Source organism: Pagrus pagrus (assembly GCF_965226575.1).
Source record: "Pagrus pagrus genome assembly, chromosome: 21".
NCBI lineage: Eukaryota > Metazoa > Chordata > Actinopteri > Spariformes > Sparidae > Pagrus > Pagrus pagrus.
In genome coordinates this window covers 25,426,864-25,448,530 of record NC_140208.1, presented here as the reverse complement: position 1 = coordinate 25,448,530, position 21,667 = coordinate 25,426,864, and the positions used below count along the sequence as shown (strand labels likewise).

Sequence of the window (21,667 nt, the reverse complement as noted above, 5' to 3'; positions counted from 1 at the left end):
CACACACACACACCTTGTTTGTGGCTGACCGTACTGACTTGTCCTCTGCCTGCTGCCTGTGTGTTCCAGAAAGTGCAGCTAGACGTGTTATGGAGCATGCTTTGCTGAATGACGAGAGTGAGTACTTAAGAGAAAGAGACAGGAGAGAATGTATTATAACTATGGAGCAAAGGTATCATATTTAAACCCTGAAAGTTTGGCTTCAGCTGTATTAGCACCATGTGCTGCCTCTCCTAACTGGTATGTCAGCTTTCTTCTCCCATCGTCATCAGACACACCCACATCAGCAGTTTGGGAACCTGCAGTGTTTACAAAACATCATCTCACTGCATGATTTGTATAACTTCCTTTAGATCCCATCAAGCTGTATTTTAATGTGACTCAAGCACAGCCACAGGTTCAAATGAAGTGTAGAGTATAGTTATGAGAACCGCTTTAGTTACAGTCATGTTTTGTTTTCTTGCAGAAGTACTTCAGGAGATCCAGAAGTCACTAGAAGGAGACCAGACGTAAGTATCAGCCACTGAGGGGTTGACCTTGAGATGCAAGTGATGTCAGGGAGGTCCCTTTGGAAAGGAGAATTTTCATGATGTCTTAATGTAAATGCAGTTTTATAAGATACTCCACTACGCCAAGACCTGTTTGGAAATTATTTTATACTAGTGATGAATATTTGACAAATAAATCATGACTTAAGGTTCCCTTATGAGCCTTTTCAGGTTCTTTCAGCCACATTATGCCTCACTTGATATCACATGGCACAAATCAGGAACTTAATGCTGTTTCAGTCAAAGTCGGGGGTCAGATTTTCCAAGTTGAAATTTCCGACTTCCGACCTCCATGCGTTCCAGGTGCACGATGCCCAAAGTTAACTAAAAACTTGGCTGACCGGAACAAACTAATGTCTCTTTGGCAAGTACAGTATACACACGAGTGAACCCTCAGCAGTGCAGCACCTAACATATATAAATGAAACAAAGGAGGGAAAACAACACGCGGTAATAGATGCCATTATACATTTTATTTTATGGTGCTTTTACACTTTGAAACATATCTTCCATAGCTGCCATTGTTTTGTGCTATCGGACAGTTACTCCCGGATGAAGTCGGAGTGGATGGATCTGCCATGAATTTATTCATGGCCTGTGTCATCATTGTTCTTTTTCTCATTAGGAGTTAGAAATGGTTATGAGTTGTCTGGAACACAGCATAATGTGATAACAGGTGGTTGTACTTTATATGGAGGGATCATAACCCCTGTATCCATTTTAAAGATGGTCTTAAGTGTCAGATGTAAATGGTCTGCTAAGCTTGAAAGCTCCTGGAAAAAGTTCATATGATTCTAGTTTTGACCGAATTCTAATGAAAGGAAGTGACAGGAAAAGATTATCATTGGACAGCTCAAAATGGAGGCTGTCAATCCTGTTGTGAACAAGAAAATAGAAAAACACCTTAACTGCATTTTTTAGGGCTCACTAATCAATATTTAACAGTGGATCAAATATTTTTTTACCCATGTTAAAGGTGTTTCTTGTAGCGGTGAGCCCATTTGAATAATCACCAGCTCTGCAGTTTACATTCCCTCAATTGTATGAAGCTTTAGCTTATTGTTTTGTTTTTTTTGGCGCATGGACTTTGCTCTAATTCACCTAATTTCCAACAGTAGTAGGCAGCTGTTTTTAACAGGCAATTGCCATAACAACTCCATATGGTATAATATATGATAATGTTGGCTTTACAGTTTGTTCTGCTGTCGTTAAGTGGCCAAAAATCAATTGATGCATTTCTGAAGGTATAGCAAGAGGAACACTACCTAGCTAACGAAACACTATTAACATCTACTAATAAGTGGATTTTAAACATGATTAGCAATAGTCATGTAATGTTATTTTCCTTCAACAACAGACTTTGGCTGACATGAAGCGTCCATGTTTGTTTGCTTAATTGGGCACTTTTTTTTATAACAATAAGTCAGATTAATTCCAGTTATAATTCGTACTTGAATTTTAACAAAGTTCACAAAAGAATTTCATTTTGTCCGAACTAACCTAAAAGGTTATCATTGAAACAATCCAGCCACCTTAAGGCTTTAAGTAGTCATGTTGATGAAGGCTATTGTTTATCTGCAATAGGTCGTTCCTGGAGAATAATGTGAAGAGTGCTGTAGCTTGAGAGACCTCTCGGGACAGTTGAGGTGAGTCTAAGCTACATTCACATTTTTACCTTTGGTTCTAAAAACTGACATGCCATACACAGTTTTTGTCATCAACTTTGTGATGATTGGTCAATGTCATTCTGCTGTCTGTCCTCAGAGTGAACTGACATGTTGACGTGAATGAAGCGTACTGCAGTCCTGTAGCAGCACTCGCCTCCTGCTCGGCTGACACAACCACTACTGACCCCTGACCCCTCGCCTCAGTGACTGACCTCCCCACTCTCTGCTCAAAACAGCCCCTCACAGAGAGACACCAAAGGGCTCCTGGCAGTAGTGATCAGGGCACCATGAGGCTGTTTGAAGGCTCACTAATGGTGCAGACAGAGGGTGAAGGAGGGTGAAGAGACACCACCTGTGCCTAAAGACCACATGCTGTACAAGAATCATTCGAGCACCGTCACAACCATTTAACCCAAAGCTACATGAAGCACATTCCTGACATGTGACCAATGACATAACTCATTCAATGCCAGCATCAAAACAGCATCTCAAATCTACCGCAGACTCCACCTGTTGAAGCTGTTTGACTTTAAGTAGCAACTACACCCACTTCATTCTGAAAGCCTTCATCACCACCAGCCTTTTCATGTGGAAACGGTTCGTCCAATCACCATGCTCTCTGCTGTGCAATCTCACTGGCCTTCATCACCCTACATGGACATACAGCTGGAAGGGATGTGGGGGATGATTTGAATAATGTTGACAAATATTTTGTAGCTTCAATTTTACGTGATTTGTGCCTAATTCTTTTATTTGAAAAAACTCAGATTTTATTTTTTAACGTCGAAGCCCATTTCTGCCAGGATAAGGAAAAGAAAAAGAAGAATGAACAGTTAGGAATGATTGAAAAAAAAAAACACCTAAAAAGTGAGTCAAAATTATGAAATACTACTAAATGACTCAATGTGGACTTTCTCATAATTTTGCTTTAGTATCTTATACTTTTAACTCTAGTTTCTACTTAAGTCAATTGCATTTTATAATATCTTTAAAAAATGGTAAACTTATAGTTGGTTAAGCATAGGTTAATAATTGTTTCACTGAGCAAACAATAAATTGCTTTTTAAACCATTTATTGAGCAACTGTTACTTTTAAAGTTGCAGCTGATGTTTATAAACCTTCACATTTGCTTAATAAATGGTTTGTAAAGCATTGCATTGTTTTTTTCAATGCTGAAATAACTTTTAAATAAAGTTCAATTAACCACACCATACTTACCATTTAATGATTATTATAATGGATATAAAAGGTCTCTCAAATCTTACACATTTCAAATGGATTTCTTTTCCAATTTCTGACTATCCCATATTTTGACCTCAAAAAGTTACTATTTCATAATCGTACAATAGCGAGTCAAAACCTTGATCAGCATGAATATTTGTATTTTTGTCATTCCTCACATTTTCTTTTTGGCATAAATGAGCTTCTGTTCTATCCAGACCATCAAGGGAAACTGTAATCAATGATGCCCCAGAAGAGAAAAAAATAAGGTTTATGCATGTTGTACCACACTGATGTTAACTTGTTTTTTTATTGTTCAGTCTACATTCACTAAATTAGTAATAGCATTGCAAACTGTATACTGCCCTGCCCCCTCCCGTCCACTCTGTAATTTTATAACCGGCCATAGGTACCTCTCCACTACTGTGGAGCTCACCATGCTGTACTTTTTTTGGGGGAACGGCTTTCTATGGGGTTTGGTTTTTAATTATTTTTATGTAAAACATTTTTTTATGCCAGCAAAGAATAATGTAATTTAGGAATGTAATTGTAAGCTATTGTAGTGAAATGTTTTTAATATATACAGTATGTATGTGACTCAGTCTGTACCTGTGGGCCTGTTGTAACGGGGTTGGCTGCTATTTAGATCGTACAAGGAAATATTTTGGTACTGTGTCTCAGAATGCTGGGTATTTTAGTGTTCCTAGAATATATTTTTGTAGTGAACTGATTAAGAACCCTAATTTTTTTGATTTGTAACTTCACACTACATTTTTCTTGTCAATAATTGTTTTTTTTCCCAAGAATGAATGTGTCTGTTTTTATTTTCTCAGTACACTGACATCTCACAATTTCCACATCATTTATGTCCTCTCTACTACACAGAAATCGTTGACAGAGTATGAATGTTGTTTCAGAGTCTATGCTCCAATGAAATCTGAAAAAAGGCATAACATTTAGACTCCCAACCCATCATTTTAGCCTGTCTGATTTTATTCCAAAACATTTCAGCTTCTGGTTTTTCTTCTGACAGTCAAACTATAATCTTGGTTTTTGTAAGCCGCAGCAGCTGGGGCATCTCTGGTGAAGTGGATAAAAGAGGGATCAGTTGTCATACATGCACAGCCAAGAGTTTTGGTCATCCATTATGGAAGGAGGTGCTTTGTCCACTAATTGCCTTGAGCCAAGGTGGCTTCGCTGCAACCTGAGCTCTCTGTGGACCTAGCTGCGGCTTAGTAAGCTAACAGCAGCAGCTCTGTTAGAGGATGACCCTGCAAGATGAGTCATTATCATATGCAACCTGAAGATGTTAAATGAACTAGAAAATGGTGCCTGAATACCAGGGCGTTTAGTATTGACCTTAATGTGTTGTTATAGAATTTCCTTTCCCGATTTTATATTCAGGTTACAGCTCAATGATTTAATATTGATCTCAGAAAACAGCTCTCAGATACATTCAGTCAGCATCTGTGTTTTTACTTTGAAGGACATCCACATCTAATTGACTGTAGGGATTTTTACCCTGTTTAAATATTAACACAAACAAGTATGTGAAAACATACAAGGAATTGTAGAAGTGTTGGTTAAACATATTTTTATCCTGTGGACAGAACCAGGCTAGCAGGTTGCTCCCGCCTCTGTCTGTACACTAAGCTGAGTTTAGCCCTTATGCCCTCATTGCAGACTCCAGACTTCACACACATGAGATTCATAGCAACGATCTCATTTCACTCTGACAAAACGTGACAACATGATTCCCAAAATGTTGAACTGTTCCTTAAGCATAAACTCATATTTAATATTAGCTTCCAAAAGTGAAGTGTAGTGTGGAATATGAAAAAGAAAAATGTATAAATCTCTTTCTTCATATTCATTTTAGATTTTGCATTTGTTTTCAATCAAAAAATATTTTTAAAAAAGGAAAAGAAAATCATAAAAGCTTTTACACCTCAGTCATTTTCAAGTTTCAAGTTATTTCCTGAAACACAGCTGAGATAAAGGAGATACTGTCTAAATACTTATGGCCTGCACTGAGATATTGATAATTTATAAATGAGGCCAGCATTCCAGCACTCATTGACAGAATCTCCCTCTCCCAGAGGAAAAAGCCAGGCAATGAACCCTTTCTCTCCTCTCTGTGTGTCTGCCTCTCTCCTCAATCAGCACCTATTGTTGATCAGTCCAGGCAGCTCCTCTCACCTTTCCTCCCAAGCATTCACCAGCTGGCCATATGAACGCCAGCAGAGCTGCATGACCTGCCAGATAGAGCTGTATTATTCAGAAGGCACTTTGTGTCTGTGTGTGCGTGTGTTGGTGCACGCCGGCTCACCTTTGTCAATGGGGGCATTGTGTGTGTTAATAAAGCGCACACAAACCTTTCCTCGTTGTGTCTATTGCATATGTGGCTGTGTGCCTTTGTGTATTATGTCAGTGGGTGGGATATTGGTGTGTAACTTCCCATCAGCTCCCCTCTTGAGCATGGTGCATGTTTGTATCAGTGACACCAGCTCTTGAGGACAAGTCGGAGCATTTTGCAGCCCCCCAGCCATGCCTGGGTTTCACCTGAGAAGCCTGGTAAGCTATATTATACCGAAAGGGCTCTCACTGCTCTACCCCCAGGGTGTGCAGGCTATACAACTACATTTAGATGGATCTAAAGATAGCCTTTCACTACAGTTTAGATGTAACCTGCAGATAATAGCTGATGTTTGTTGCCACAAAAGGAAAAAAAGTCATTTTCATCCAGCATTGAAAAGATTTAAAGCAACTTTAGAAACATTTTTGCTTCTTTTGTGCTTTTGCCTTGGTTCACTATATTGTATTGTTGGGTTTGTCTTGATAGAGATCTATTGCAGCTTTCAAACAAAAAAATGAGGTCAGTTGTGGCTAAACTTGGTCCTACCTGGGTGTCTTTAGCCTCCGAACAGGGATCAGCGACTTCAAGTGTGAAACCTGGTCTAAATGCTGACGGATTGAGCTAAGGACCTGGTTTCACTGAGTTTGACAGATGTGTTACTCAACTTACAGACCATAGTTGTTCATTTTATTGAGAGGTTAACTTCTCTATCATAGTGTGTTTTCCATAGATTTACATTTTAATATTATCTCAAATTACACAGAAAAAAAAACAATTCATGCGGTTTTGTCATTCTCTAGGTAATTTCAATACTGAAGTATTGATCACAATGTCACCGGTCAAGTCTCAAGGTAGAACAAATGCCACAAGGCAGAGGGCAGAGGCAGCACAAAAAGGAAATCCACAGAAAAATGTGAGACAGAATGGTTCCAAAGTATCTCAGCCTCCTTCAAAAGTACGTGACGGAAAACGAAAAAGTACTCAGAATTCACCAACTCTGGAGGATGGAAAGATTGATGTAGTGAAAAGTAATAGAAGGAATAAAGAAAATCTAAGTAAAAAGAGAGACACAGAACAAAATGGACCACAGAAACACGTGGGGAGGACATCAGGAAACAGCACAACTGCAAATGGGAGATCACAACTTCAACATGACAAAGATAGCAAGATTACAGGCGGCACAAACAAGACTACCAAACTTAAACCTTCACCAAAAACACCTCCAACCAAACAAGGGGGAATAAAGCCTGGAAGCAAGAGAAATGACAAAATGTCAGAGAGTGAGGAGGAAGAGGAGGAGGAATCAGAAAGCGATGCAGAAAGCTCTGTGGAGGTGACAGGGCAGGAAACCAGTAGTGACGAGAAGGAGGAGGAGCAGAGAAGTAACAAAGAGCCAGCTGAGACCCAGGGGAGTGAAGAGAGCAGTGAGGAGGAGGCTGAGGCTTCAGACATCCAAAGACATACAGAACAGACGGCAAATAAGGAGTCAGACAAAGAGCTTTCAGAGGAAGCCAAATCCAGAAGTGACTCTGAGATTGAACCAGTAACATCAAGTGAGGAAGAAGAGGAAAAAGAGAAGGAAAGTGAAGTATCTGAGGCAGTCACCAGTGATGAAGACGGAGAGATAACCCAGGAGGATAAGCCAACAGTGGACAAAGCCTGCAGACGGCGCAGACAGACTCCACGTCCCTCAAAGCCATCACAAGGGTCAAAAACCAAGATGTTTAAAAAAACAAAGGCAGATAAGCAGGCGGAAAAGGCTGAGAAACGGAGGGCCAAAGCGGAGAAGCAGAGGTTAGAAAAGGAAGCCAAACAAAAAGCCAAGGAAGAAAAAAAGAACAAAAAGAAGGCAGTAAAAGAGGAGAAACCCAGCTTTGCAACAGAGGAGACTCAACCACCAAAAGGTCTTTCCCTAAACAAGGTAGAGACAACAAAAGGCAAGACCAAGTTAGCAAACAAAGCAAAAAATATTCATGAGAAAGATGCTCTTGTAGAAGCTGATTCAGCTGATCCTGAGGATGAGGAAGAAGAGGAGGAGGATGAACCAACATTGACCAAAGCCATTAAAGGCCAAACCAAAATGATGCTTCTCAAAGCCAAAGGTAAAGACCTTAAAGCCATTCTGGAGCCTGAGGAGAAACAGGACACTGGAAGCATCGTCAAAGGGCAGCCAAAGAGCTTCCTCTTGGGGAAGGTCAAGATGGCATCTCTCAGACAAAAAGCAAATAAAATGCTTGTAAAGCCGGAGGAGGAAACATCAGAGTGTGAGGCCCTTGATGGGGGGTCCAACAAACCCAAGGAACGTTTGATAGCACGCAGAAAGGGAATGACGACTCTCCGTCGAGTGTCTGGTTGGATTCAGAAGAATGTCCCACGGGGATTAAACTTGAGAAAGAAGCTTTCTGCTTGGAGTAAAGCAATCGGGGTCTCCCGCTGGCTCTCCCTTCGGGCGATAAAACAGAAACAAGGTCCCAGAAAATCGAAGGGCAATATCTTCAAACATAGAATGGCCATGACAGTTGCCAGTAAAAGCAACCTGGCGAATAAGAAAAAAAAGAGCTCCTCTGAGGACAAAGAGAAAGCCAACCTACAGGGAAAGGCAGGGGAGAGAGGGGAGGAAGCCGTCCCAGCTGGTGATAAAGAGGTAGAGGCCAAATATGCTGTAGTCCTTCCCAGAATGAACAAACTGGACAAGGCAAAGACAGTTGAGGTGCCCCAGACAGCTCCTGGACCTTCTACTCCATTAAGTACCACTGGATCGCTAGGGGAAGCCATTTCATTGGAGCCCAAACCTCCAAAACCAGGTGCCAGGCTTGTGCTCCCTGTCAAACCGGATCTCAGCCTCCTGAAGTCCATCAAGAAGCCCTTGCCAGGAGGGATAACTTCAGGTGGAGATGTGGCACAGAGGAGCCCAGGGTCCAGTGGTTCACAAGAAGGATCATCCAACAATGAGGATAGAAACAGGAGAGCTGCCCTTGAAAATCAAGATGGAGTCAGTGTGCTGCAGGCTACAAGAAGGAAACTGGAGCCCTCTCAGATCAACTTGACCAAGATGTCCTTATCCGGAGGAACAATGGGTGGTGGACCGACTCGAGCCAACAGACCAGACCCAGTGAGAGAGGCTGCAGCTGGATTACCAAGGTCCACGACTCAGCCCTGTCCAAATGGAGAGGCAAGCTCAGCGATGACAGGTGTCCGATCCTTGTATGAAGAGGAAGCAGACAGGGAAGTGGCCCAGCTGATGGGGGAGGGTGGTATATATAGCATCTCCCAACCAGAGGTGCACTGGGCTGGGAACCCACGGATGAGTGGAGACCCTCAGGTATGTGTGTATTTTTGGTGGTATAATAGAAATCACGTGAATGAAGTCTTAAAGAAATACAACTGGAGGGACCAGCTCTGAAGTTTCAGTTGAATCAGTGTGATCCAATGATTATTTTGAGGTCCTTGATTTGTCTTTGCTGTGTGTGGTTCAGGACTGGCTGCGTGCTGAGAACCTGTTGCCCCACCAGACAGTGGAGAAGCTGACCAAGTGGACAGTCTATGATGATGGGGGCCAGGCTAGGTCTGTTCCTGCCCACAATGGCAGGGGCCCCTGGGAATCAGAAGACCCCACCCAGGAGATGCTAGAGAGTCGACTAGTCAGTACACAGGTATTGCTAGTAATTATTAGTAATTACTACAAAAAGGCATTATTATTATACTGACAATTTAGCTTTTCCTGAAGCACGTTCATATTAAACACAAAGCAAATTTCAACCTAGCTTTATTCACCTTCTTTTACCTCTTGATTTAATGTACAGCTTATATTTACCCTGCAAAAGACAATGTATTGACTGTATATATAATCCGTAGCAAGTAAACAATATACGCCCTGCAACATCAATGGATTGGAAAAATAACAACTCTAGATTATAAGTTTATTTTCTTGGGAGATATCTTTCATGCAAAGTTGATACTAAAATCACTTCAATTGATTTCTTGGGACCAGGCAAGCAAATTTCTTGGAACTCTAAATCTATAAAGTTGACAATTTTGTCAGCAGGCGGCTCCAGGGGAATGCTCAATGAGATTTTTTATGAAATTGTTTGATCTTTTTCAAATGTTCCCTGCTCTATTTGGCTGTGTGTCATATAGGCACTTCTGACAGATGCTGAGAAATCAAACCACTGTTCTCCACCTCCCTCTTCATGGCGTCCTCTGCCCATCTTCCTTTGTCTAACAAGCGTTCTCCATTGTCCCTCTGGTTTACAGGCGCTGCACACACACACACACACACACACACACACACACACACACACACACACACACACACAGGTGTTTTACATTTTATCTGGCTGATTAGACCTCCGTTCAGGTTGAAGTTTGGTGGAATAATGGGAATGATTTCATGATACCAACTGTTATAAAGTAAAACCATAAGGATCCTGTTTAATGATTAATTGTGCTGAAGAAAGTATAAGTAAGGCTCTTATATCATCCTACTCTATATTCTTAGTGAACAATATTCCTGTTTATTAACAAGCTTACTTGTAAGCATAGCCTAACCAGTTGGCAAGCTAACTTGCTAACTCATATAACTACAGCTCTAGGTAGGAACTAGACTTTAAAGATTAAATATGAAGTACTTAAAGACATGCAGTTATGGACTTTGTTATGTTTCACTTTAGATTTTCTTCAATTGTACTAATGTGTAAAACTTTGCTTATGTCTGAAGAAGCACAAAACAATTTAGAAAGAAGCATAGGAACAGCACACTGATGATGTCAGAGGGCTGTGATTGGTTGATCACAATGCTGGTCAACAAGCGCAATTTGGGATGTTGATTCAGGAACATGTCCATGTCATGTGGTTGTGCATGCCCTTTAAAGTGTTAGTTTTCCTGATTGACACAGTTGCAGTGGTTACACTGTGATTTACTATGGTTGTGTCTGTTGTAGTCTACCTTGTTGTGATGTGATGATACATCTGCTTAACTACTCATGGACTGGGAGCAACCACTGTAAGTACCTGGAGCTTGTGTTTAGTATCAGCTCCTGGGCAGTGCCCAAATATAGTTCCAGGGCCTCCAAGTGAGGGGTCAATAGGGGATCCAAAATGCAGAATCAGTGACAATGGATACACCTTATGATACATTTCAGTAACTTCCTGCAGTGGAAAAACCTAAACCTAAAAGTGGCTCAGAGTGTTTGTGTTTGACCTGATGGCACTAGGCTCAAAGCATCATCTTTTTCATACAACTTGTAATAGCAAAATGGCTAAAAGTTGTCTAGATAACTTGCTTTGAGCCAAAGTGTTGGACAGACAGAATTAACATTTTACTGATCAACTGATTACACATTCCACCATGCTTTGGCATCCTACTAGCAGGGAAAGACTGCCTTGAACATTGGCTATCTGTGCTATAGTCTAAGCAATCCTAAAACCTGGAAATAAGTAAGCATTTTTGCACTTCTGGTTCCATGTCTCAAAGTCAGTGGGTTTTTTAAATGGGTTTTAAGTTGAATGCCTGAAATATAAGGTCTGTGGATAACAGAAGTTTGAATTTGAAAGCATTTACAGGATAAAAAAATCGATTCACATAAGAATCAAGATTCTTATCTCCTAGAATTATCTCCTCAGGATTGATTCACACATGTGAATGGGTAGTGGGTAGTGCAGCACATGCTAGAGTTATCTTGAAGTTCATCTTCAAAAAACTTAGCAGTTGAAAGCATTTCTTTTATTTGGTGACTGGATCATTATTTTGCGAGACAAATGGGAAGTAGGCCACATGTTCGTGAATACTTTTTACACCATTAACCAGAAACTAATGTTAACGGAGCGGAGCAGCGTTCCGGGAAAAAAAAGCACTAACAGAAGAGTCTAGCTGACCAACGCACACATTAAATAACTTAGTCAAACTCTTTGGTGAAGAAAATAACTCATTGCTTAGTCTTACCTCAAAAACTCAGCTTCTGCTCAGTGTCTTGTACAACGATGGACCCCCCAGAACAAACAGTGCAACAGCGAGGCTGCTCTCACAGCTAGATTTATAACGTTAATAACACAGCAGAGCACTTATTTTGTTATCCACATACACGCATGCATGCTTTCACATTATTTATTTAATTAATTAATTATTGCAGTTAACTTGTATAGAAAATGTAAAAATGTAAAATGTAAAGGCTGCAGATCGTTTATCTTTTTTTCCAGTTGTGTCTCATATTGTGTTTCAGTAAATTAAGGACACCAGTGAATGGTTTGGCACTCAGCATACTGGAGCAAGAGACTGAAAATGGTACCCCCTTTTCTATTAATGCAATCAAGAATCCTGAATCGAAAATTAGTTCTGGATCGAATCTGACACCCCAGAATCAGAAACGAATCGAATTGTGAGATTGCTAAAGATTCACACCCCCTGGCGATTGACGCATTGACGCTGTGTTCATCTGTGAAGATTATCTCGCTGAACAAAACGTGTCAGTATCATAAACTTGTGTTTGCCACAGAGAATATTTTCAACAATAATCCAAAATGAAATTCAAAACTTCCATAGGTTTATTGCTGAGGGAACCAGGGCTAACTTCCAGGTTAGCCTTAAAAAAAATACATCATCCTTCTATTGGGCGCCTATTTCAGTCGGCATGCTCCTCCCTTCTGCTATCTACATGTTAGGGCTTTGAAAATCACTGTGTCTTACAGAAAAAACAACCTACACTCTGAAAATGGCCCTAACCTGGTCACTAATGCTACAAACCTAAACAAGCTATTTTAGCTAGCTGCCATTAATTTCCACTGTCCTAAGTTGGATGATGTGTGATATGTGCCTCTATGTTTTTCCTATATGTGTGTATGAGGACTCTACTGCAAACAAAATCTACCTCTGGGTACTAATAAAGTAACCTGAACTTGAACTTGAAGCTAGCAGCTCTTACCTTTTGTTTTGCAGGGATCTATTCATGTTGACACCAGGCCTCACCTCCCAACAAATGTTTCACCGAAACAAGCTTCCCCCACCACAGAGAATTGGGATTGGTTTAAAGAAAAACAAACAAGGTGTTACCAGAATGAGAAGTGGTCTATGGGAGAATAGCTATAGACCAAATGTTTGTTTACTATAACTTCTGGGTTGAAAACCAATGCACCATGAACTAGCTTTCATGCAATGTAATTGTCAATTGTCGTGATGTTGTGTCAAAGTGTATACATCTAATTCATCTAAAATGCTGTCTGATGCTGTCATATGTAATTAATAATAATAATTAATAATTAGTCTGATATGAAGCTGTTGTGTAGATATCAAAGAAGCTAGCAAAGCAATACAGTACATCAGTGATTCCCAAGGGGAGTGGGGGTGGGGGGGTGCTGCCCGCTGGTGGGCTGTGAAGGCGCTACGGATGGGCCACGAGAGGTCATTTACAATACATAAATAAAACGTTTTTGACTTTCAATTTGTTATTAAACTTGAAATGACCATAAAATATTATACTTGTTGTATAATATTTTGAATATTGAATCAGAACTAATAAAACAAGTTAAGTTAAATTACATTATATACTTTATTTATCTGACATGTTTTTATCTGATGTTGTGTTTAAGACTGTTTCTCATTGATATGTGTGCCATCTGCCAACCTTAACCTGCATCACTGGGTGGTATTGCAGAAAACTCAATTCTAACAGAAGGGGAACATTCATTGATTGGGGAACAGACTTCGATACAACACTGAAGCATGTTTTATATTGTGTCAATGACGGAGTTGTGATTGTTGTGATTGCATGTGTTGAAAGATATACAAGTTTACAAACTGTTGTGTATGTGGATGGATTATTATTTTGCATTGCATTGCCTCAGGCTCACTTTCGGATAGGATTATTCTGTTTATGAAAAAACAAATAGTAAAATACTTCATCTTAGTCTGTGTGTTAATCAGAGTTGTGATTTTCCAGTCTGTAAGTGGGCTGCGTCATTCTTCAGTTTGGGAATGGCTGTAGTACATGAAATAAGCACAGCAGCATCACCAGATAAGTCAGACCAAAATATTTTACTATGTATTCTTAAATGTTATAGTTACGGCTTAAAATTACACCAGAATTAAAGCGACACTGTGTTTTGGAGAAGAAATTCAAATTCTGCAATATTAATGAGGTAGTAATACAAACTCAGAAATATTTATTTATTTTTTCCTTTACTGAATAAACAAGTTGTTCTCAGAGGAAAACAAGGTATGGAAAACCATACATTCACTACATTCCCTCAACCGTACAGCATCCGTTCCTACACACAAGTGGAATGTAGTACCAAAGGAAAAGACAGTTTGACAGCAATGTAAAGCGCCAAAAATGTTAAAAACACTTACTTTAGGTGGGACTTATTTTAGGTGGCTAAAATAAGTCTTGCTGCTTCCTGCTAGCCCTGCGTGTCGCCTCTCCACACAGACGGACAGCTGACGGTCATCTACTGCAGGTAACACACTGACCAGGGATAAGTACTTCATATAACCCCACATCAAAAGACCCAAACTATCACTTTAAGGTCAGGTCAGGTCAGCTTTAAGGTTATTCAGTCGTGAAAACAAATAGAGTTTATTTAGTTTTTTAAGGCATAAAAAATCAGTCGATGGAGATCTTTCTCTTCTGATTAACACTTCTTCCCCAAAACTACAGTGTGCTACTTAAAACAAGTTTGCCGATTTCACATATCTCCACAATGCAAATCACCGGCCAGTTTTCTACCTGGACTGTTGTTTATTCTGTCTATTATCTATTTATTAACATTCTAGCACTGGTGAGCCTTACTACTTGCCATTTGTCTAATTCCTCACACTAGTATATCAAGATGCATTTATTTCAATGTTAATGAATGTATGGCTAAGGGTTGGAATGTCTAAGTTTATCAGTTCTACTTCATCACTTATAGCGGTGTGCACACAAGAAATTGGACATAAAAGACTTGCTGCTGGTTTATTTATTTCAGATACAATAGAGCATACAACACACCGCCACACACTGCTATGAGATTGCAGAATATCATCTATCACCCTGCTCCACAGTGGATTGGTTACCTGGTGAGGAGAGGTTATGAGTGGAGCAGACCATTAGCAGCAGTGAAGTGCAGAAACCAAACACATGTTAAACCATAAAGGACTTTCGCGTAGGGCATTAACTATTTGGAAAGAAATTAATTCAGTGTTAGCCAGAGAAGAAGATGGCAGTGGAGAGAAGATAGGAGCAAATTTGTGTGAGGTTCATGGTCCTAACTGGAGGGTAGACTAACTGGAGAGTTTCAAATGGAGGGTGGTGGGACTAAAGTTTTGACTCATGTCCTCGTATCTTCTCATGTCTGTTTTTCAGGTGGTGATGCCCGGCAGCAAGAGACTTATAGAGGTTGATGAGGTGGAGGATCTGTCTCAGCTTGAGTGAGTTCACACACACACACACACACACACACACAGTACCCACAGTACCCACAGTACCCAGTCCAGTATAAATATGCACTTTTTCCTGTTGTCCAATGTTCTCAGAGAGGTGTGCGAGAGCTCTGTCCTTCTGAATCTTAAGAAGAGGTTCCACCGTGACTGTATTTATGTAAGTTACATTACTGACCTCATGCTCTCTGAAGCATTTTAAAGTGGTTAAATTTCATGTTTAATTTCATGCTGCAGAATAGTAATCTTATATAAACTCACAAGCTCATAGCCATTTGTTTTTTAAAGACGGATGATAGCTTAATGCTTAAAGAGAAACTTTGCAGGTTTGGGTGTGGTCAGACATGTGCCCTGTTGCAAATGTAACTGGACCCAAAGCTGTAGAATTCTTTGACACCACTGCATTGGTGGTCAGCAACATTTTTAGCTGCTGTGAAGTTGTTCTTCTTTAGTTGAAATCATTAAAATAATGAATGTTTCATTATCAACAGAGTGAAGAAACAGTGTTGTTACTTTACATATGTCTATGTACAGTACTGTGTTGCAGACATGTCTACTGAAGTTAGCATGCTAACCAGTTAGCCCCAGCCTGTCCTATATCTTATACCACTTTAGACTACAAGAGATGATAGTCTAATAGCCCCTGTAGCTCCAGCTGGGAGACGCATGCCATGGCGAGTTTGCTTTGTTTCACTAGCTCTCTCAGCCATTACTGTAATAAATGAACATAATAAACTTACAAAATGTCAATAAATTAAATACTCCATCTATTTTCCCGACTAAAGAAAAAATATTGGACTACACACCTACTGAATTCAAGTTTCTCTCTTTTGGCGATCAAAGGCAAACTTAATTTCCTTGCTCATCCTAGAACACACTACGAAATTGAACTCACCAAAACAACCTCGGTTTGTCTTTCCACAATCATGTCTGGTGTGGTTAAAATAAATCCTCAAGTCAGATGTGTAGATACACCGGCTCTACATGCCATTTGCATCCACTGCTGATGCCCGACTCTCTCTCGCTCCTCTGTTGCTTCACCTCTCTCCTGTCCCTGCTTGACGTGTCTCCTCATCCCAGAGTCATAGTCCTGGTCAGAGCTGCTGTAAATCACCTCTGTATTGTATCCCCTGTCTTCAAACTGGCATCCGTCGGTCTCAGACGCTGTTTTCAGTCCCAGTCTCATGTCCACTGGGAGGCAGCTGAGCCCGTTGAGTTGTGTTGTGGCCACTGGTTCCACGGTGAAGTAGCTAATGGAAGCTAGCTACAGTCAAGAATAGCTAGCAAAGAGCAACAGTTTTCGGTTACTCTGGTGATAAGTTATATATGTGCTCCCAAGATTGAGAATAAACCTTCACACTGTAAACTGTCTTCTTTGCTTAATTACATTTTCAGATATTTGTTTCCCCTTCACAACTAATTTTCTTTCAGTGTGCTTATACGCCTGTGGCGTTTTCTTTCTTCCAGACTTACATTGGAAACATGCTGCTGTCTATTAACCCCTTCAAGTCCCTTAACATCTACACAGAGGAGCTCAGACAGAAATACCAGGGCAAAGAGCAGCAGAGAAACCCACCGTGAGCAAACACCTCTCACACTGCTGTACATTATTCTGCTTTCTCTTATTGTACTATGTACTATACTACTATGTTATAACTGGCAGCAAGTGTCTCCAAAATAATTTCATTTTTTCATCATGAGTGATGGTTTCTGTTGTTTTCTGCCTCAGCCATGTGTACGCCATAGCTGACACTGCTTTCAGTCAGTCTCAAGCCTCCACACAGGAGCAGTGCATCATAATAAGGTACTAACAAATACACTTCATCAATTATATGGTATATTTCTATGAAGTTTAGCAAAACTCTGGGTTTTTCTTTCCTGCCTCAGGTTTAAAAACAAATTGCTTTCCACCATTTATAATTTAGACAGATACATTTTGTTTTCATTATAAGCCCTCTTATTTCTGATATTTTTCTTCAGGCCAACAATGAATGTATATACTAACAAGTATTGTGTGCGTATCAGTGCCTGATATATCTTTTACCTTTGTGTCACATTGCTCAATTATTGTCCAAATTTTTTTTAAAACACATCAATTAGGAACACTATTGTACGAAGCCCCCTCAGGGTCATGGCAAAAAGTTTTTTAGGACTACTCTTTTGTACCTTTACCTTTATAATTTTTGGGTTGCCTCGCAATGCTTTTGCGTTACTTTGCTGCGCTACATCACAATACTGTTCTTCCTTCGGTTCCTTCTGAGCTGCGTTATTATGGATCTAACACAGTCACCTCTTCGACCTCTGCCCCAGTCTTCTGTTGCTCTTGTTGGGGTCACTCATCCTCCATAGCTGCTCATCACTGTCAGAGTGTCTCGGGCTCGTTAGGTAAAGTGGACAGGTAGGCTGCTGCCAGGCTGCCCTGCTGCTGCTCCACCCACCCAACCTGTCTGCTCTACCTAATGAGCCCAGAGACATGCAGCTGCGACAGCCAAAGGGTCGGTGTGCTTACCAGTGGAGCAACAGATCTCAGATCTCCCTCTTGTTGTCCAGTGAACAAACATTACCAGGGCCAAGAAAATCTCAGACAGTCTTACCGTGTGTTGTTATTTCCTAACTGTACATTCGGTGATTTACGGATTATGATCTTAGTTGCCCTGCCGGTACACTGACACATTGGCTGTCGCAGCTGCAGTGTCTCTGGGCTAGTTAGGTAGAGCAGACAGGCTGAGTTGCAGAGCAGCGACGGGGCAGCCCGGAGGCAGTGGACAGCAGAAGACCGCGGGAGAGGCCGAAGAGGTTGGTGTGTTTGATCCATAATAATGCAGCTCAAAAGAAACGAAAGGAAAAACGTATTTCGAGGTAACGCAAAAATTATTGTGAGGGAAGTATTCCTAAACAAAATTCTCACCATGAGCCTTAGGAGGCTTGGGGAGTCCCATGTACACCGTCCTGCTGCCAGAAATACTCACTGTAGCACCAAATGTGGATCAATCCACCACTGAAAATAGTCCCCAAGAATGCACTATTTCCTCCTTTTTGAGTAACATTTGTTAGAAAATGCAGTGATTAGCTGTTTTAGGAAATTGCTGAGCCTTCAATAAGAAATAAACAATATATGTGTGAGAGACCTTAAAGACATCCATTTGCAATAGAAACTAATATACTTGAGGCTGTGAGACGGGGTGGGGAAGTATTCAGAGACGGACACATTGTGCACATTGCTAAAATACTGGCTAACAGCGGCTTTATAGTACATGTAAACAGAACTCAAGTGTTCCACCATATGCATTAACAAGTCAATTCAACAAGGACCCTGTTAAACCTCAGCATCGTGTATTATACACATCACAGCTTCACAGAACTGCTAGCATCATTGTAGAATTTATTACATTTTTCATGTTACAAAGTATAAATCTAAGACTAAGCTGTGTCATTGGATGCCTTGGTAGCTTAGGGGTTAAGGTACCAACCTTGAGCCACAGCACCCCTGGTTTGCAAAAAGACAAGGAGCTTTGTAGCATGTCATCTCTCTATCATCAGCTATCTAATAAATGCATAAAATGTACAAAAATACTTTTAAAAAGCTGTCATATTTCAGGTGTTCTATATTTCCTGTGTAGTGGGCAGAGTGGTTCAGGGAAGACTGAAGCTACCAAGCTGATAGTCCACTACCTCAGCTCCATGTATCAGGGCAGAAATGACAACCTGCGACAGGTAATTCACTGTGGAAGGCACAGGGGAACACCTTCATTAATGTACAGTTTGATAAATTAGCAACAAAGCGTTGGCACTTCTGTCCTTCTCCTCCTTGACCAGCCGATGGAGGTCTTTCCCATCCTGGAGAGTTTCGGGAATGCCAAGACCATCCTCAACAACAACTCCAGCCGCTTTGGCAAGTACCTCCACATCCACATTCTCCAGTGAGTCAACCTAATTATATTCTCTGAAAAACAGTGTGTTCCTTGTGTTGCTCACCCTAATGGAATCTGTTGCAGCTGTTTTATTTGTCAACTGTTTCTTATCTTGGTTGACAGTGGGGTTGTTGTAGGGACCTCTTTGTCCAAATATCTCCTTGAGAAGTCCAGGGTTGTCTTTCAGGTGAGAATATTGAATAAGGTGTGCTGTGTGCTTTCAATAGATGTCACAGAGGAGTCCATGATGTTCCATTTGCTGGAGAAGCAAATTTACTCAGATTCAAACAGATTACACATTTTTGATTAAAAAAAACCCAACACATCACATTGGCTTTTGCACATACAGTACAGCATAAATAGAGCTGCTGTACAATCTGTCATTGTATAAACAACTTTGTGATTGGCTTTTTGCCTAATATATCACACATCAACTTGTGTTGGTCTGTAGGGAAATGTCTCCACTTCCTTTTCTGTTTAAGTGCATTTGCTTTTTGAAAATGAACAATTTGGAGGCTCAGCTTTCCCAGCTTGATAGAGGACACCTCCGTCTATAAAACTGACCCAATAGCTAATCCTCATTTTTTAGCCATGCTGAAATGGCTCTAGGGATAGCAATGTTGCTTGATTGTTCTGTACATCACTTTAGTCCAGACTGAAATATCTTGGCAAATGTTCAATGGATTGCCATGAAATTTGGTATAGATGTTCAAGATCCCCAGAGTATGAATCCTGATTACCTTTGTGATTCCATGACTTTCCACCTAGCACCACTGACAGATCAAAGTTTTATCTTAACAAATGAAGTATGTCCATCGTCATTGGTGATCCTCTAACTTTTCGTCAAGTGCCAACAGTAGGTTGAAATGTTTTGGTTCAAAGTGAAATGTCTTGACAAATATTGTATGGATTGTCATGAAAGTTGTTACAGACATTTCTGTAACAGCTTTCTCTGCAGGATACATGGCCATAACTGTAATGATCACCTTACTTTTCCTGTAGCGCCAGAACATGGTCAGAATTTAATTTTAATTTATCCCAACAGTTTATGACCTGAAGACCTGACTGACGTTAATTGTTTAACATTGACATGTTAATATTGTCATTGTGAGCATGTTGGCATGATGTTTGCTTTTAGCTCAAAGCAACGCTGCCTAAATAAAGAAAAAGTTCACCCAAAAATGAAACTTCAGTCATTATCTCCTCCCTCGATGCCAACGGAAAGACTTGACGTAATCCAAGTCTCCAGTAGCCCAGGGATCCCATATTGATTTGAAAATAAGTTATCTACACCGTCTTTGTGCGGTCGAGTATGTGTGCCGACAAGGTGCACGCTAACGGTTTTAGCTGAGCAGCCACAGTAAAGATTTCTGCTTACAATTTGGGATCTCGTGGCCTCTGGAGACTTGGAGAAAGCTGTTTTTTTGTTTTTTTTAAACGAGTCCCAAGCTACTTCAGCTATTTAGGAGAATGCTGCAATGCTGTTTTGCTGCGAAGGTCCAGAAATGTTTTTTGGACTACGGAACTTCAACTAACTTTCCACGGGGGTGAGGGGATAATGACTGAATTGTAATTTTTGGGTGGACTTTTCCTTTAATGGCCTACAGAGCCTAAATGATTCACTCTTTCCTTCTAGTGTGGAGTGTAAGTAAGCCACTAATGTGTGAGCGGCATTATGTTTCATTAAGCTATGGTTTCTGGTAAGTTAGTTTATGCTGTAAGTAGATGGTCATCAGAAGTCATGAACTCATTCAGTGTCACCGGAGGTCTCGTCTTATTTCCCTTGTAGGCCAATGAGGAGAGGAACTACCATGTGTTCTATGAGCTGCTGGCAGGTATGAACAACTGGGACAAACAGCAGCTCTACCTGCAAGGAGCCGAGACCTATTACTACCTGAACCAAGTACATCACACATCAATAAACACAGACTACTCTTCATCCCTGGTTTTTATAATATTTTCTCTTCCTCTTTATCTGTTATATATGTCACACATTTATTTTATCTCTCAAGGGTGGTTTCTGTGAACTGAAGGGGAAGCAAGACAAGCAAGACTTTCAGCTTTTGGTTCAGTGCTTTGAGACCATCGGTCTGCATGCTGATCAGATCTCCACCGTCTGGGCCATCCTTTCCTCTATCCTGCAGCTTGGCAACATGTGCTTCAGCTCATACGAGGTGCGTATGTGTAAGAGAGAGAGTGAGAATTGGACAGATGAGACACTGATATCATACATCAGTTGGTGTTTTTGCTTCAGAGTGAGTCGTTTGAGGTGGCTCGTATCTTCAGCGAAGCTGAGGCCAGGAGGGTTGGCTGTTTGTTGCAGATTTCCTCCGAGGCCCTGCAGACCGTCATCACTCACAGAGTCACAGTCAGTAGCCTCTCATGCACCTGTTATCATCCATATTTCTGCACATGTGAGAGCTGATTAGCTTTCTCATCCATAGGAGACGACCTATGACAGGATCTACTGCCCTCTGTCTGTGGAAAGTGCCATAGAATCTAGGTAAGAAAATGTCCTCAAATGTTGGTGTGGCTGGATGCAAGTGCAAATAGC

General features: G+C 40.7%; 3 protein-coding genes across 3 annotated transcripts in view; all 3 read left to right on the top strand.

Annotated features, from left to right (window-relative positions):
- Positions 1 to 4,243, top strand: part of llgl2 (LLGL scribble cell polarity complex component 2) — a 35,390-nt gene extending 31,147 nt beyond the window's left edge. The window contains exons 24-27 of the mRNA XM_084341630.1: positions 70 to 117; positions 467 to 509; positions 2,133 to 2,194; positions 2,313 to 4,243. Of these exons, the coding sequence (XP_084197756.1) occupies positions 70 to 117; positions 467 to 509; positions 2,133 to 2,172 (131 nt within the window). The 3' untranslated portion in view covers positions 2,173 to 2,194; positions 2,313 to 4,243. The remainder of the gene's footprint in view (positions 1 to 69; positions 118 to 466; positions 510 to 2,132; positions 2,195 to 2,312) is intronic.
- Positions 4,244 to 7,063: 2,820 nt separating this feature from the next.
- On the top strand, positions 7,064 to 8,745 carry LOC311250625 (uncharacterized protein; the record flags this gene model as incomplete). Its single annotated transcript, XM_084342475.1, has 2 exons — positions 7,064 to 8,540; positions 8,645 to 8,745. 2 exons carry the CDS (start codon positions 7,064 to 7,066, stop codon positions 8,743 to 8,745), a joined length of 1,578 nt encoding a protein of 525 aa, XP_084198601.1.
- Positions 8,746 to 8,788: 43 nt separating this feature from the next.
- The window catches only part of myo15b (myosin XVB), a 56,760-nt gene continuing 43,881 nt past the window's right edge, over positions 8,789 to 21,667 (top strand). The window contains exons 1-13 of the mRNA XM_084342168.1: positions 8,789 to 9,115; positions 9,270 to 9,446; positions 15,129 to 15,193; positions 15,299 to 15,362; positions 16,670 to 16,779; positions 16,932 to 17,006; positions 18,823 to 18,916; positions 19,019 to 19,122; positions 19,237 to 19,300; positions 20,903 to 21,016; positions 21,126 to 21,287; positions 21,368 to 21,481; positions 21,558 to 21,616. Coding sequence (XP_084198294.1) covers positions 8,846 to 9,115; positions 9,270 to 9,446; positions 15,129 to 15,193; positions 15,299 to 15,362; positions 16,670 to 16,779; positions 16,932 to 17,006; positions 18,823 to 18,916; positions 19,019 to 19,122; positions 19,237 to 19,300; positions 20,903 to 21,016; positions 21,126 to 21,287; positions 21,368 to 21,481; positions 21,558 to 21,616 — 1,472 coding nt within the window. The 5' untranslated portion in view covers positions 8,789 to 8,845. The remainder of the gene's footprint in view (positions 9,116 to 9,269; positions 9,447 to 15,128; positions 15,194 to 15,298; positions 15,363 to 16,669; positions 16,780 to 16,931; positions 17,007 to 18,822; positions 18,917 to 19,018; positions 19,123 to 19,236; positions 19,301 to 20,902; positions 21,017 to 21,125; positions 21,288 to 21,367; positions 21,482 to 21,557; positions 21,617 to 21,667) is intronic.